The sequence below is a fragment of the Manis pentadactyla genome, chromosome 1 (genome assembly GCF_030020395.1).
Source record: "Manis pentadactyla isolate mManPen7 chromosome 1, mManPen7.hap1, whole genome shotgun sequence".
NCBI classification, from domain to species: domain Eukaryota; kingdom Metazoa; phylum Chordata; class Mammalia; order Pholidota; family Manidae; genus Manis; species Manis pentadactyla.
In genome coordinates, this window is record NC_080019.1 from 197,960,013 (window position 1) to 197,974,948 (window position 14,936).

The following is a 14,936-nucleotide window of genomic DNA, read 5'->3' on the forward strand; positions in this document are numbered from 1 at the left end:
AAACCTCAACTGGTTCCAAATCAGTGAGGAACAGGACCTAAGCTCCCTGGGCACAGGGACCCCTGCGGCACGCAGCCCTGTGGCAGTGAGTGAGGCAGGGGCCAGGAGCAGCCGAAGGTCTTGGCCCTGCTCCTCCCAGCTGGGCCCTCTCCAGACCGTCTTTGTTCTCAGCTGGCTGCCAACTGATAGCAAAGATCTCATCAGTAGCAACTTACAGGATTCTCGGGTACTATGCCTTTCCAGGGAGGGCTCCTGAAGGTCATGCTGATAAAAGGGACAGGCTATGATGGTGGAAGAACATGAAAGGCATGGTACGTAGGGAACGTTTTTGTCTGTTGGGTAACTACCAGTTCCTCACTCTATGTGATTCTGGTAGGACTGTGGGCCAAGGGGTCCTGCCTCCCCTCAAGGGTGATGACAGCATGAGTCAGGCTGGCCAAGCAGAGAACGTCTCCTTCAGGGAACAGCGACTGGACAGGAGTGGGCACTTGATGTCAGGGACAATTTTTGGAGACTGATGTGGATATTGACAAAGAGGTCTTTTTTTTTTCCTAAGAATGCATGTACTAAGAATTCACTGCCATCAAGGCACAGAATTCTACCTGAGAATGAAACAGAGCAGAGAGATAAAAGAGCAAACCAATATCCTGATATCATTTAAACACCTGGATCATGCCATGCCTAAAATCCAACCCCTGAGATATTTCAATTATATGAGCTATAAATCTTTTTAAGCTTAACCCAGGTTGATTTAGTCTCTGTCATGAGGAACCATAAGAATTTTGCCCAATGAGTAGAAAAATGGTATTTGAGAAGAGGAGGCCATGCTATACCCACCATGTGGCTGCCTACACTTCAGGCTCTCTCTTGACAGTGCCCCACACCACCATTCCCGTTCAGTTCCCTCTTACCTGGAAACTGTTCAGAAGTATGCCAGCCCCAGACAGTCCCAGGCCTGCAAGGAGGAAGGGCACTGTCACCTGAAGGCTGATGGACAAGGCAGTCTCCTTGCTAAGCTCCGTCCCTAGTGCTTTAGGGGCCACCCTGTGGCTCTCGGATACACTCAGAGGTCCATCTTCTGAGGCTGCAGGAAGTACTCCTGTGCTGAGGGCGTGTGGCTGCCCTAGGTCCTCCAGCCTCCGCTGTCGGGTCTCTGTCGGGTCCATGCAAGCACAGCTGAGCCCTGGGCAGACTTAACCTGGAAGACACAAGCAACAGGAGTTGTAGGACAGAGTCCCTAACCACTATGGCACCAACACGCCGTAAGCCCTCAGGCAGAGCTTTGCTCCAGCAGAGGCTGCCGTCATTCTGGCAAACACATAGTCCCTTACTCAGTGCCTGCCCCATGTGGCCTCCGGCAACCCCAATTCACAACAGTCTTTTATTTAGCATGCATGTTTGAGGAAAAAAACATACATACAGAAGATGGTATTAAATATATACGAATTAGGGTCAGCAAAACTGGTGGTACAGGGACCTCTGAAAAATCTCTCTCCTGTAAACATAACAAGAAAACTGGCCAAAACTGTCAGAATCGGGTTTTTAGAACTTTGAAAATTGATCACAGGCTTAAAGCCATGAAGGAAATATTTATTCAAGAAAAAATGCCAAATCTCAGCAAGAACAGCAACATTGTAATGTCCAGGGTGTTTGTAAAGTTTTAACTTGCCTTAGTCCCATCCCCTGCTATTCAGCTGTGCAGTAGCCCTAAAAACCAACAGCCTAGAAAAGACAGAATGGGCTGGAGCTCTTTCGGAGCTTCATTTCCAAAGAAATGTCATTACTTGACTCATCAGGTAGTTCACTGGAACATGCCACTTGTAGAGTGTATTTCACCTGACTTATAGTTTGCTCAGTGAAAAAAGTGTTCTCCCTGACGGACATTTGTTGAAAACTATTATAGGCACCTCATGGCTGCCAGAGGCAGTGATAATAGTTGGGGCAAACAATATGCTGACCAAAAAGCCTAAAAGGAAAAGCTGGGGAATGACATGCTTATATGGGTTTTAAGAAGTTCCTACACATACCTGGGAACCTAGACGGCCACTCATATGCAGCTGGGCATATGGCCAGGCAATACCTGAGGAGACCCTGCGCTCTCACCTCTAGCTGATCTGGAGGCTCTGCACGAGCAGAAAGTGAAGACTAAGGCAGAGCTGTCAACCACGTGACCGAATGTTGAAGGGGTGTCCCAGCAGGCACACAGAGCCCCTTCACTGGGAGACTTATCCATTCCAGGCATGGCATTCAAGGAAATTATTCTACCACTAAGCAAAGGGGACCAGTGGCCACATACAATAAAGAGCACAGACTGAAGAATTCACTCAGAAAAGTCACTAAACAAACAATTACAACAAGCAGCAATAACAAGAAGCCCTGAGAAGGGGAGAATCTGATTTCCAGAGTTGTCATATTATATAATTTTAAATGTTGAGTTTTTGACAAAAAAAGGGAAACATGTAAAGAAACATGAAAGTATGGTCCTTACACAGAGAAACAAGCAATTAATAAAAATCATCCCTGAGGAAGCCCAGACATTGGACTAAGTAGACAAAAACTTTAAATCAGCTATTTTAAATGTGTTCAGAAAAACGTAAGGAACCATATCTAAAGAACTAAAGGAAAGTATGAAGATGAAATCTAACCAATAGAGGAGAATATCAATAAAGAGATAAAATTATTTAAAAAATAACAAACAGAAATTCTGGAGTTGTAAAATGTGATATTCCCTAGATGAGCTCAATAGTTTATCTTAGCAACGAGAATGAAGAATCACTGAACTGAAAGATAAGTCAACAGAGATTGCCTAGTCTGAAGAACAGCAAGAAAAAAATGAACAAGCACTCAGACCTGTGGGACACCATCAAGCATGTGTGTGTGTGTGTGTGTGTGTGTGTGTGTGTGTATATATATAATGGGAGTCTCATATATATATAAAGGGAGGAGAGAGTAAAGAAATCCAAAAGAATATCTGAAGACATAATGGACAAAAGCTGTCCAAGTCTGATTAGAAATAGTTCCATATTCAAGAAGCTCAACAAATTCCACGAGGATAAATCTGAAGAAATCCACACCAAGACACACCATTATCAAACTGTCAACAGTCAAAGACAAAGTGAGAATCTTGACAGCAAGAAGCAACTCACTAGGTACAAAGGATAGTTCAGTAAGATTAACAGCTCATTTCCTATCAGAAATCATGGATGTCAGAAAGCTGTGGATGACATATTTAAAGTGCTGAAAGAACCAAACTGTCCACTACAAGTTCTATACACACCAACAGTATCCTTCAAAATGAAAGAGAAATTAAGAGAATGCCAAATAAACAAAAACCGAGATAATTTTTCACAAGCATACCTGCCCTATAGGAAACACCAAAGGGAGTCCTTCCAGCTGAAATGAAAGGACCTAGAGAGTAGCTGGAATCCACATCAATGGAGAGCATTAGTAAAGATAACTACATAGATAAACAGTTTTTTAAAAGTATAAATGTATTTTTTTTGGTTAGTAACTTTTTCTTCTCTAACTTAAAGGTAACTGTATAACACAATAACTATAAAATAGTGCTTATATGTATACAATGTATAAATATGCAATTTGCATGACAATGGAAACAGAAAGGGGGAATGTACAGAGCTATATAGGAGCAAAGTTGTATGTATTAGCAATATTAAGTTGCTATTCATTTGAATTAGAATGTTTTAAATTACAGTGTTAATTATAATCCTCAGGGCAGCCACTAATAAGAGTGTGTGCATGTGTGTGTGTAGGACATATGATTTATGTATACATACATGTGTGTGTATGACATGATTTATGTATACATAATATATATGTGTGTGTGTATATATATATATATGAGACATGATTATATGACAAGGAAATAAAAATAACACACTAAAAAATATCGATCTAATACAAAACAAGGCAGTAATGGAAGATAGAAGAACAGAAAACATAAGACAAAAAACAAGGAAAAATGACAGATATATATCCTATCTCATTAATAATTCCATTAAATATAAATGGATAGACTGAAAGTAAAGGGATTTTAAAAGATATACTATGCAAACAGTAACCAAAATAGAACTGAAACTGCCTTACTAATATCAGGCAAAATTGGAACTACAAAGAAGGACATTTTATAATGATAAAAGGGCCAATATACCAAGAAAACATTATACAAACCTAACAATACAGCTACAAAATACAGAAAGCAAAACCTAACAGAATTGAAAAGTGAAAATGCCAATTCAACAGTAATAGGTGTAGATGCCAATACTCTACTTTCAATAATTCATAAAACAATTAGAATATCAACAAGAAAATAAAAGACTCGAACTCTTTAAACATTAGATCAAACAGATGTCTATAGAACACTCTATCCAACAACAGAACATATATTCTTACCAAGTCACATGGAACATTCTCTAGGATGGACCAGCAACCCCGCAAAATTCCATAAAGATGGAATGGAATTACAAACAAAATACAGAAGAAAATGGGAAATTCAAAAATAGGTGGAAATTATTATTTGAGATGAATGAAAATGAAAATACAACCTATCAAAATGTGTAAGATGCTGTGAATGTAGTGCTTGGAGGGAAACTGGTATCTGTAAATGCCAATATTAAAAAAAGAAGAGCTCAAATTAATAAATTAACATTTCACCATAAGAAAAATGAGAAAGAACTAAACAACCACCCCCTGAAAAGAAAAGTACAGGATAGGACTTTAATAAAGATTATAATGGTAATAATAAATGGAATAGTGAATAAAAAAACAATAGACAAAATCAACAAAAACAAAAGTTGGGTCTTTGGAAAGGTTGACAAAATTGACAAATCCTTAGCTAGACTGACCAAGAAACAGAAAAAAACTTAAATATTTAAGAGGGAATATTATCTTTCAAATTTACAAATATAAAAACAATTGAAGGAATACTATGAATAATTGTATAACACATTAGAAAACCTAGATGAAATGGATGAATTCCTAAAATACAGAACCTAACAAAACTAACTCAAGAAGAAATTTAAAACATCTTAATAGACCTATAACAATTAAGAGATTGAATTAGTAGTAAAATAAATACCCCAAAAAGAAAATTCCAAGACCATATGGCTTCACTGGTTTAAGCTAAGTATTAAAAGAAGAATTAACACTGTCACAACTCTCCAAAAAAAAAATAGGCAAGGAGGGAACACCTCCCAGCTTATTCTAAAAAGCCATATTACTTTGATACCAAAATCAGACAAAGACAACCCAAGGAAACTATAGACCAATATACCTTATTAACATAGATATAAAATCCTCAATAAAGTACAACCAAACTAAATACAGTGGCATATGAAAAAAAAGGCTTATACAACATGACCAAGTGGGATTTATCCCAGGAATTCAAGGTAGGTTCAATACATGAAAATCAATCAATGTATTACACCATATTAACAGAATAATGGGACAGGGAAAAATATGATTAGCTTAATAGACTCAGAAAAAGCATTGACAATATCTAACACTCTCATGATAGAAACACTAAAAATAAAACAAAACAAAAAACTAGGAATTGAAGAATTATCTCAATCTGATAAAGGGCATCTATGAGAAACCCACAATTAACATATTTAATGGTGAAAGATTGAAAGGATTCTCTCTAAGGTTAGAACAAGACAAGGATGCCTGCTTTTGTCACTTCTATTAAACATTGTCCTTGAGGTTCTAGCCAGCATAGTTAGGCAAGAAAATGAAATAAAAGTCATTCAGATTGAAAAGACATAAGTAAAACTAAGTACATTTACAGATGACATATTCTTGTACATATAAATCCTAAGGAATTCACACACACACACATTCATGCACAGGCACACATGCACAAACTATTACAGCTAATAAACAAGTTCAGCAAGGTTGTAGGATACAAGGTCAATACACAAAAATTATTTTCTATACACTAGCAATGAATCCAAAAATGTAACCAATAAAATAATTTCATCTCCAATAGCATCAGAAAAAATAAAATACTCAGAATTTAACAAATAAAGTACAGAATTTCTAACCTGAAAACAATAAAGCATTGCTGAAATTTTTAAAAATTTAATGGAAAGATATTCCATGTCCATGGATTAGAAGACTTAATACTGGTAAAATGGTGGTACTCCTCAAATTGATCTACAGATCCAGTGAAATCCCATATCAAAATTCCAGTGGCCTTTTTTGCAGATATAACAAGCCAATCCTAAAATTCATATGGAAATGCAAAGTACCCAGAATCTAAATCTGGAATAAAAGAGTGCACTTCCTGATTTCAAAACTTACTATAAAGCTACAGTAATCAAGAGTGTGGTATTGGCATAAGAATGGAAATACAGATCAATGAAATGAAATTTAGAGTCCATAACTAAGCCCATGTATCTGCGGTCAACTGATTTTCAACCAGGATGCCAAGACCATTTATTATTGGGAAAAGAACAGTCTCTTCAACAAACGGTGCTGAAATAACTAGATAGGCACATAATAATCTGGGCCCCTACCCCAAACCATATTCATGGCTCAAACTGAGTCAAAGACCAACGCCTAAGAGGTAAAGCTGTAGAAACACCTAGAAGAAAATAGAGGTGTAAATTTTAGTGACTTTGGATTAGATAATGGTTTCTTAGATATATCTGAAGTACAAGCAACCAAAGGAAAATTGGATAAATTGGACCTCATCAATTTAAAAGTTTTGTGTTTCAAACGACTCTATCAAGAAAGTAAAAAGACAACTCACATAATGAGAATCTTTGCCAATTATATATCTGTTGAGGGTCTAGTATCTAGAATATATAAACACTTAAAACTCAACAATAAACCCAATTTAAAAATTGGCAAAGGAGTTGAACAGACATTTCTCCAAAGAAGAAATACAATGGCCAATAAGCACATTAAAAGATTCTCAACATTAGTTGTTTGAAAAATGCAAATCAAAACCACATTAAGATACCACTTAGCATGTTTTCAAGGTTTATCCATGTTGTTACATGAATCAGTATTTCATTCCTTTTTATGGCCAAATAATATTCCATTGTGTGGATAATTGTGTGTCCATTCATTGGGTGATAGACATTTCAGCTGTTTTCACTTTTTGACTATTATAAATAATATTGCTGTGAATATTCATACAAGTTTTCATGTGAACACATACAAGTCTTCATGTGGTCATGTACATCTTCATGTGAATATGAGTTTTCTGTTCTATTGAATTGTACATTTTAAAGGGGTAATTTTATAGTATATGATTTATAGCTCAAAAAAAATATCTGAGTCATTTATGGAATGAGGTCAAAAAGCAGAACAGAACCAGTTTCCCCAACTCTCTGACCCCATTTGAAAACAACCCCTACTCCCCATCAGAGGGGTCCACTGTCCCAACTGCAAGATGATCATTCCTCAGTTTAGTTTACCAGTTTCTTTAGTTTTACCATCTACGAGTGCAACCTTAAACAATATAGAGATGCTTTGCATATTTTTCATTTTAGATCAATAAAATCACACTCATTTATTCTTTTTATGTCTGGTTTCTTTTACTTGACATTAGGTTTCTGATATTCAGCCATGTTGTATAATCTGCTAGGAATGTTAGGTAAAAAATAGACATGAGCAGACAGGTAAGGTGAAGATAAATTTCAAAGAAAAAAACTGACCAAATTCTGCCCAGGTAGGGGTCCCACATGAAGACAGCAAAGGCTTTGCAGGGAGATAACTTCTTGCCTACTGGGACCAGGCCAAACCAGTCCTAACCAAGTCCCAGGGCAGGTGCAATGGAAGAAAACTAAGAACCACTCAAACCACAGTGTATCATAATCTCATTAAAATAAAATTGTGGTTTCTGCTTCCCATCCCCATGGGCTTTTCTATGCACACTTTGGAAAAAGATGTGCACCAAGAGGAATGGGTATTTGACTAAAGCTGTCAAACAAATGACCTCATCCTCTCAATCAAAGAAGTACCTCCCAGCTAGGTCATGATAAACAGACCCTCCCCTAAAAGTGCGGGGCTTTTGTCCACCCTGACTCTCACCCACTCTTCCATTGGAGTGTATTCAAATGAAACTTTCACTCTGCTTTGCTACTGTGTCTCTGCCTTTCAATTCTTTGTTGCCACAAGGACAAGAAGCAGAACACATTCAACCAGTAACAAATCCACTTCATTTTATAACTGCATAGAATGCAACTGTGTGAATATACCACAATTCATTCATCTACTCTACTACTAAAGGGCCAATCCAACTTACTTTTCTTCTCAGAATAAACATAATTTTATTGTTGTTATAAAAATAGTGTGTTCATGAGAAATGTAATTTAGACAATCCAAAAAGGTATAGATAAGCAAGTTTAAATCACTGACAATTTTATTGCTCCAAAATTACTAATGTTAAGTCTAATATATATCCTTTCTATGTACACACATGATCACACACACTACATTAAGAAATCAATGTTCTAAATCAATGTTTTTTTATTTAACAAAATGTCTACATCTTTCCAACTTATTTTCAGTATTGGTGTAATTTTTATGCCTCCTCAGGTCATTCATCCTTGATAGCTGATCTTGGTTCCAGGCAAGGAATGAGGTGACTGGGCTTACGCAGTCAGTTGCTGGTAAAACCCTTTTATTCCAGAGGATTTACAGACTGAGGAAGAGCAGAGGGAAGACTAGCAGGGATGAGTGACTACATGTTTTAACTTGCAGCCTTAAGTAGCCCAAGGTCACCAGCCTCCTCCCATCCACAGGGACAAGCTTAGCCCAAGCTGCAGGTTTACCAAGTCAGCAGGGATGCTGAGCCTGTGAGGAGGTGTGAGCAAGTGATGAGGAAGGGGCCCAGGGGAAGCTCATGTCTTCAGGGGCACCCCTGAAGGCATGGACCATGCCCACCTGCCAACCTGGAGAACATGGGCCAAGGCAGGCTCCGCGTGGCTCAGAGGCAGTAAGCCACCAAGCCAAAGACAGGAACTACTCCTTCTGGCCTGACTCCCACCCTCCTGAAGGATCTGCAGCAGCCCAGAAGCAGGGGCAGGAGACGTCTGCCCCTCCTGCCCCACCAGGCCAGTGGTGCCCACCCGCCCTGCCCTCGCCCCCCAGGAGCTGCCCACACTGGCTGGCAGAGGCCCAGGTCACTTGTTGGGGTGGGAAGCCATGCTCCCCCTTCCAGTGGCTTTCTTGTCCTCAGCCTTCTAAGACTGACCCCTCAAGGCAGACCACTTGCTTTAAGCTTGTTATATTCTCTGCAGCAAGGTTGATCTGAGTCAGGCCCACGTTTGAGGCTTGGCCACAGTGGGGAGACAAATAGGAGGTAGGTTCCTTTCCTGCCACCACTGGAAGCAACACAGAGAGCTGTGCACAGGGTCTGCAGCCCCTACTCTGCTTCCCTGTGTAGCTGCCCCGGAACCCATGGAAGGAAGGATGCTTAGCAGAACAGGGCTGGGCGTCCCTGGGTCCTTGCAGTGCCACTGCCTGAAGCTCTTCAAAAAATAATACACACAGTTACCAATGATGCGTGTATGAGTTCTTTGGATCCTTTATCCTCATGAAACCCCAGGAAGGCCTATTAGTGCCCCATTACACAGAGGAGAAAACAGAGTAAAGAAGACCAGGAGAGCCAACCTCTCACCCTGGGCTCATCCCAGCGGTCTCAAGGACTTGCACTCACAAGGGTCCCCTCTCTCCTGGCTCCTCCTTTTTTCCCATCTACCTCTGTGGGGCCATCTGACACCAGGGACTCGCCCAGGGTTGGCCTCCAACAGAAGTCCCCTGAGCTGCTCTAGTTTTCATCCCATTTCTCTCCTCCCTTTCAGGACACAATTACAGAGGCGAATCCCCACCATCTCTGTGTCCTCACCAACTCCTCTGTGCACAGCCATCTCCACAACTGGGTTTGCCAAGGCCAGCAGTCACCTGCGAGAGGCCCAGCGGTCCCCCTAGATGCTGCTGTGCCAGAATCCCCGATGGCATGGGGTAGTCCCCAGGCCCGAACCTCCCCAACCCTTGTCCTTGCTGCTATTCCCCTTGCTCCCTCCTACTCATGGCTTTAGCCCCCTGCTCTTTTCATACCTTCTGATAAAGTCCAACCGCCCAAAGGGCTGTGGTTCAGAACAGTGCCCTGTTCTTATTTCCAAAAATGGCTGTACCGGGGCTGCCCCCTTCCTGCCAAGTCCAGCATAACTCTGACCACTCCCTTCATGCGAAAGCCCATAAAACACTCCACCATCCTTTCCAAAGTTAGAACCCAGCATTCTAGAATAAAGGCTATTTGTGTGATTCCTAAAACAGCTCACCTGTTCTTCTCCGGGTGTGGGACTGCCAATGTGGGAGAGAAGCCTTAGTTGCCATGACACTATGTACTGGAGGGACAGTTGGGTACACAGCAACAAACTACTAAGATTCAATGTGAACTCTAACCTTCAAAAGGATGTATTTTCTGGCTCTGACACTTCTAAAACTAGTCCAGAGCAACGGTCCAAAGCAACACCCAGGGGATGGGGGTGTCCCCACGTACCCTTGGCACTCAGATTTTGGTCTCTAACAGTCAGAAACCAGGACTCTTGGAAGACAATGAGACCCATAACTTGGGGCAGGAGAAAAATCAAGGTGGTTCTGGATTCTCTGGTTGCCAGAAAACAAGATGCTTTCAAGGGTATCAGAGGAGGGGCTAAAATGACAAAGGAACAAAATGCAAACAGACCACCACTGTCAGTGACAACTTCAGCATCTAATGGTAGTAAATACAGTCTAATTATCACCTTATGAGTTGAATCCAGAAAGGGTTCATTATGAGTTCATTATGTTATCAAAGGAGAAAAGTTAAAGTACAAAATGTATAAAATCAGTCTTTCATTAAAGTAAAAAGGGATAAAATATAACTTATTACAGAAACTTTACTGACTTCAGGAAGATGGGTATGACTGCACAGCCAGGTCTTTTGTTAATTTGATCACATCCATGTCACTTCACAAAAAAGACACACCCGTGATCTGTGTGTAAGCAGGAAGGAGTGGACAAGTCAAACAGTGCTGAGAAAGCAGGAGCCGGACGAAGAGCAGGAAAACTCACTCAGCACCCGTGGTCACAGCATGACCAGGTAAAAGGCAGGCTCAGCAGCTGAAGGGCCCAGCTGGTCAGAGAGGATGACCAGTTACACAGAAACCAAAGTGTTTCCCAAGAACCAGTCTACTGGAGACACACGAACCTTGCAGATTGTTCCCTCCTCCCAGGGAGGGTGGCCTCTGGATGACTCTCTCATGGTGGGGACATTCAGGCAGGGCACAAATGAGTTTCCAAATATGTCCAGAAACCAGTATGGCACCAGGAGGTAGGTGCCAGCAGCCCCGCTAAACGAAGGGCACCCTCACTGCGGAAAGAGAGGACACATCCCAAGAAAATCAAATTTGGGTCTAATGGCATACTGACTACAACTCTGTGATAATGCAGGGCTCCCCACCTGAGGACAGATGAGTTCCCATGGGGTGACGACCCAGTCCCCAAGCAAGAACCAATCCACAGGAACCAGATCTGATGGCAGCCTTCTGCTCCGAGACAGCTATTTCATTGTCTCTTACCTGGTGAGATTGCTGAAACTCAGCAGGGAGAGGCCGGTGTCCCCATCAGGGGGCCCAAAGGCCTAGGGAGAGAGCAGCATCCCCACACCGCCTGTAGGGGGCAGGGGGCCCCCCTCTGTGAAAGGCAGCCTGGTGGTGGCCACTCAGAACCCAGCGTCCTCACCCCACAGGGCACAAGGGTGGGGCCACCCTGACAGCAAAAGTCAGGAAAGGGGAGGAGAGTGGCAGAGCACATGGCACAGCGCAGGTACAGCACCAGGGGAACCCGTTGTGAGGACACGTTCCAGATCCTCTAAAACAGGTCAGAGGCCCAGCGGAGTCAGCATACGAAGCCCATTCCCACCTGTTTTGTGCCTGTTACAGGGTGGGGACGCCGTGCGTGGTAGTCAAAGGTCCTCAACTTGTGGAGTTTCCTAAGGAGAACATGTCCATGTGTCCCCTCGGGTCAAGAGAAATGAGTTCAGATGCACACGGCATCTTCGCTAGAGGAGACAGGAGTCTTGTCTTTGGAAAAGTTAAATTTCTCTGCCTCCAGTGCCTCAAAATGTTAAATGAGGATGACAGGACCTACCTTCATAGTGTTGTAAAGCTTACATAGAAACATGCGTTTGCATCCAGGACATCTGGACCCTCCCCACCCCCAGTTCAAACTCCTCAAAGCTTAGTGTTTTAGATCAGTGATTCTTAAATTAAGCAGCATGAGAATCACCTGGAGGGCGCAGGCTGGACAAGCTCGCCGTTCCCACCAGGAGGGTTTCTGATCAGTGAGGGTGGGGCTAGAGAATTTGCACGGGGTGCACGCCAGTTAAGCCCAGACACCTAACGTGCAGGAAGCCAGACACACAACCACCCGAAAAACAGGCCCGCCCCCACCCCACTCTGTGGGTCCCCTCTCCCCAGTAACCCCCGCGCTCCTCACCTCCTCTTACCCGCACTAGCACCGCCGTCGCCCAGGGCCCTCGGAGGCTGCCCCAGGCTCGCCTCCGACTACGGCCCTTGGGCCCATCCCGCGTCACCTCATCTTCTGCGTACCTCCTACCCCGGGCCCCCCATCACACCGCCCCACCTTCCAGTTATCTCCTCTGCGCGCTCCCCCAAGCCCGGGCCTCCCAGGTGTGCGCTAACCCCCACCGGGATGCCGCTCGTACCCCGCGGGGTTTACTCGGTCTACAGCACAACCGGGCGGGCCTCCCCAGGGTGCCACCCGCCCCCGCTCCGCCCCCCACGGCCCCAGGCCCTCAGAGCGCCCCTAGTCTACCCATCCTCCCGCATCCCCGTGCCATCCTCCCTCTCCGCGCACCGCCCCCTGGTCCCCGTCGGGCGCAGGGCCGCGCTCACCGGATCCCCTCCAGGGCTGCGGCGGGTGAAGGAGAGACGGGCCGAGGACGAGCTCCGCAGCGGGGAAGGCGCCCGAAAGAGACAGGCGAGGCCGGGTTGTCCCGCCGCCCCGTCCCCCCGCCCCCGGGCCGGGCCGGGCCGTGGCGGGAAGCCGCCGGCCCGGGGGCGGGGAAGAGGGCGGAGCCTGTGGCGGGGTGGGGCGCGATCTTGGCGCCGGGGTCCAGGCGGAGGCGGGAAGGGGGCGGTCCGGGCCCCCAGGTCGCGCGGCGGGTGCGCCCTGAGCGCCGGAAGGCCGGGCCGCGCAGACCCCGCCCTCGGGGCCGAAGCGCCTGGGCTTTGAGGTCGGGACACGTGGGGTCAGATGTCAGCTCCAGGCTGGGTTCGCACTGGCAGTGACTCTGAAACCGGGCGTTCCCTGAGCTCCAAGCTCCTCCCGTTCTTACACTGCCGGCCTGCAGCGGCCCTTTGCGGGAGGTTCTCGGCTGAGGCCTCGTTTACAAAGGAGGAAACGCGTCTGGGCTGACAAACAGCCCGGCCTGAAAGGGAGGCGTGAGGATCCCTTCTTTAAAGGGTGTGTGAAGACAAGCCGTTCCTGAGGCACACATGCCTGGCCTGCAGCGGGGCTCCACCAAATCTGCAGAATTACTGTTTTATTGTGATGATTAACTTTATTATTACGGAAATGCGCAGACGTTGGAAAGTAAAACAGTAAAATGGCCGCGCACACCCATAGGCCAGCTTCAGTCCGGATCAGCATCCTGCCTTTTTTTCCCTTCTGTGTCCCTTCCCACACACGCAGTTTTATCCCCCTGGAGTAATATTACAGCATCCCAGCAGACATATTTCATCTTTAAATATTTGAGTATATTTAAATCGATAAGGTCTGTTTTTTCAAACATTCCCATAAAAACTAGTATCACACCCAATAAAGTCTACAAAGACCCAGTGCTGTTCAGTATTCCCTGATGGGCTCAAGTGTCTTGCAGTTGGCTTGTTCTAACCAAGACCTGAAGAGGCAGGAGAGGTTTTGGAGGGAGGGGGCCAGACCTGCTCAGGTTCACAGAGTCAGAAAGTGAGTCTGACCATGGGAAGCCCAAAACAGGTGGGAAAGTCAAGTGCAAATGGACGCCAAATATTTAACAAGACTTAGTAAAACACTGCATTATATAATTTCAACGAGATAGCTTTGCATGTTAAACACAAAGAGATTCTACAGGTTCACAGACACACACATGCACACTCTGTTTTTGCACAGGTGTGAGCCTTCTCAGTCTATATCTGGTTTCGGTACTGCCTGCACACCGGGCTTCAGAGGACCAGCCATCCTCTGGCTCCTCCTGGACTTAGCGGTTATATCCACTGGTAGCTGGTACCCTGCCCTAAACTTTCTAGACCATGTTCTGCTACCCAGGACTTGGAAATTCCCACTGGCTCTAAGCCCAGACTGTTGTTAGGCAGCTGCATCTGGGGAGCTCTCAGTCTGCACCTTACGAGAAACCTCAACCTGGATGGGGAAGGATTCTTGACTCTGAATGAGAAAGAATTCTTGAGCAGGTTGGAGGAGTGTAGGTAAGGAAGGAATTCATTAAAGTGAGAGTAGCAGGGAATGGCAGCTGCCCTGCAGGCAGCAGAGAGCAAGGAAGAGCAGAGGGAGGAAAGGAAGCTCACTGAACTCCTGCTCTGCACAGGGCAGATTCCCTTGGCAACTCCTACAGCCAGAGTCACCTGACATCCAGTGTCCTCTTGAATCTGCACGGCATGGAAATGGCTAGGATTTTGGGGAGCCCCAGAGCACTGGCTGGAGTGAGACTATGTTTTAAGAACTTCCCAAAGGCAAAGAAAGGAGATTTTTGGGCAGGCTACTAAGGAGCATGATCACACAGCCGCAGTCCTGTCTGGGTCACCCAGGTGACAGGAACTTGCAAGCCGAAATCAGAGATCTCAGTAGCCCCCCCACTACTTGACTGAAGTAGAATAGAGACAGAGAGAAGACTAGTGCTCAAG

At 44.5% G+C, this 14,936-nt stretch overlaps 1 protein-coding gene across 5 annotated transcripts in view; it reads right to left on the reverse strand.

Moving 5' to 3' along the window:
* SLC41A3 (solute carrier family 41 member 3) overlaps window positions 1-14,936 on the reverse strand; it is a 93,375-nt gene that overhangs the window by 73,315 nt on the left and 5,124 nt on the right. The window contains exons 1-4 of one of the 5 annotated variants that reach the window (XM_036911623.2): window positions 12,933-13,214; window positions 11,477-11,594; window positions 11,225-11,386; window positions 912-1,198 (exon numbers count right to left, since the gene is read on the reverse strand). In XM_036911623.2, coding sequence (XP_036767518.2) covers window positions 912-1,166 — 255 coding nt within the window. In that variant the 5' untranslated portion in view covers window positions 1,167-1,198; window positions 11,225-11,386; window positions 11,477-11,594; window positions 12,933-13,214. Of the gene's footprint in view, window positions 1-911; window positions 1,199-11,224; window positions 11,387-11,476; window positions 11,595-12,932; window positions 13,215-14,936 lie in introns of those variants that run through there. The other 4 variants (XM_036911624.2, XM_036911626.2, XM_036911622.2 and 1 more) reach the window with 4 other exon arrangements.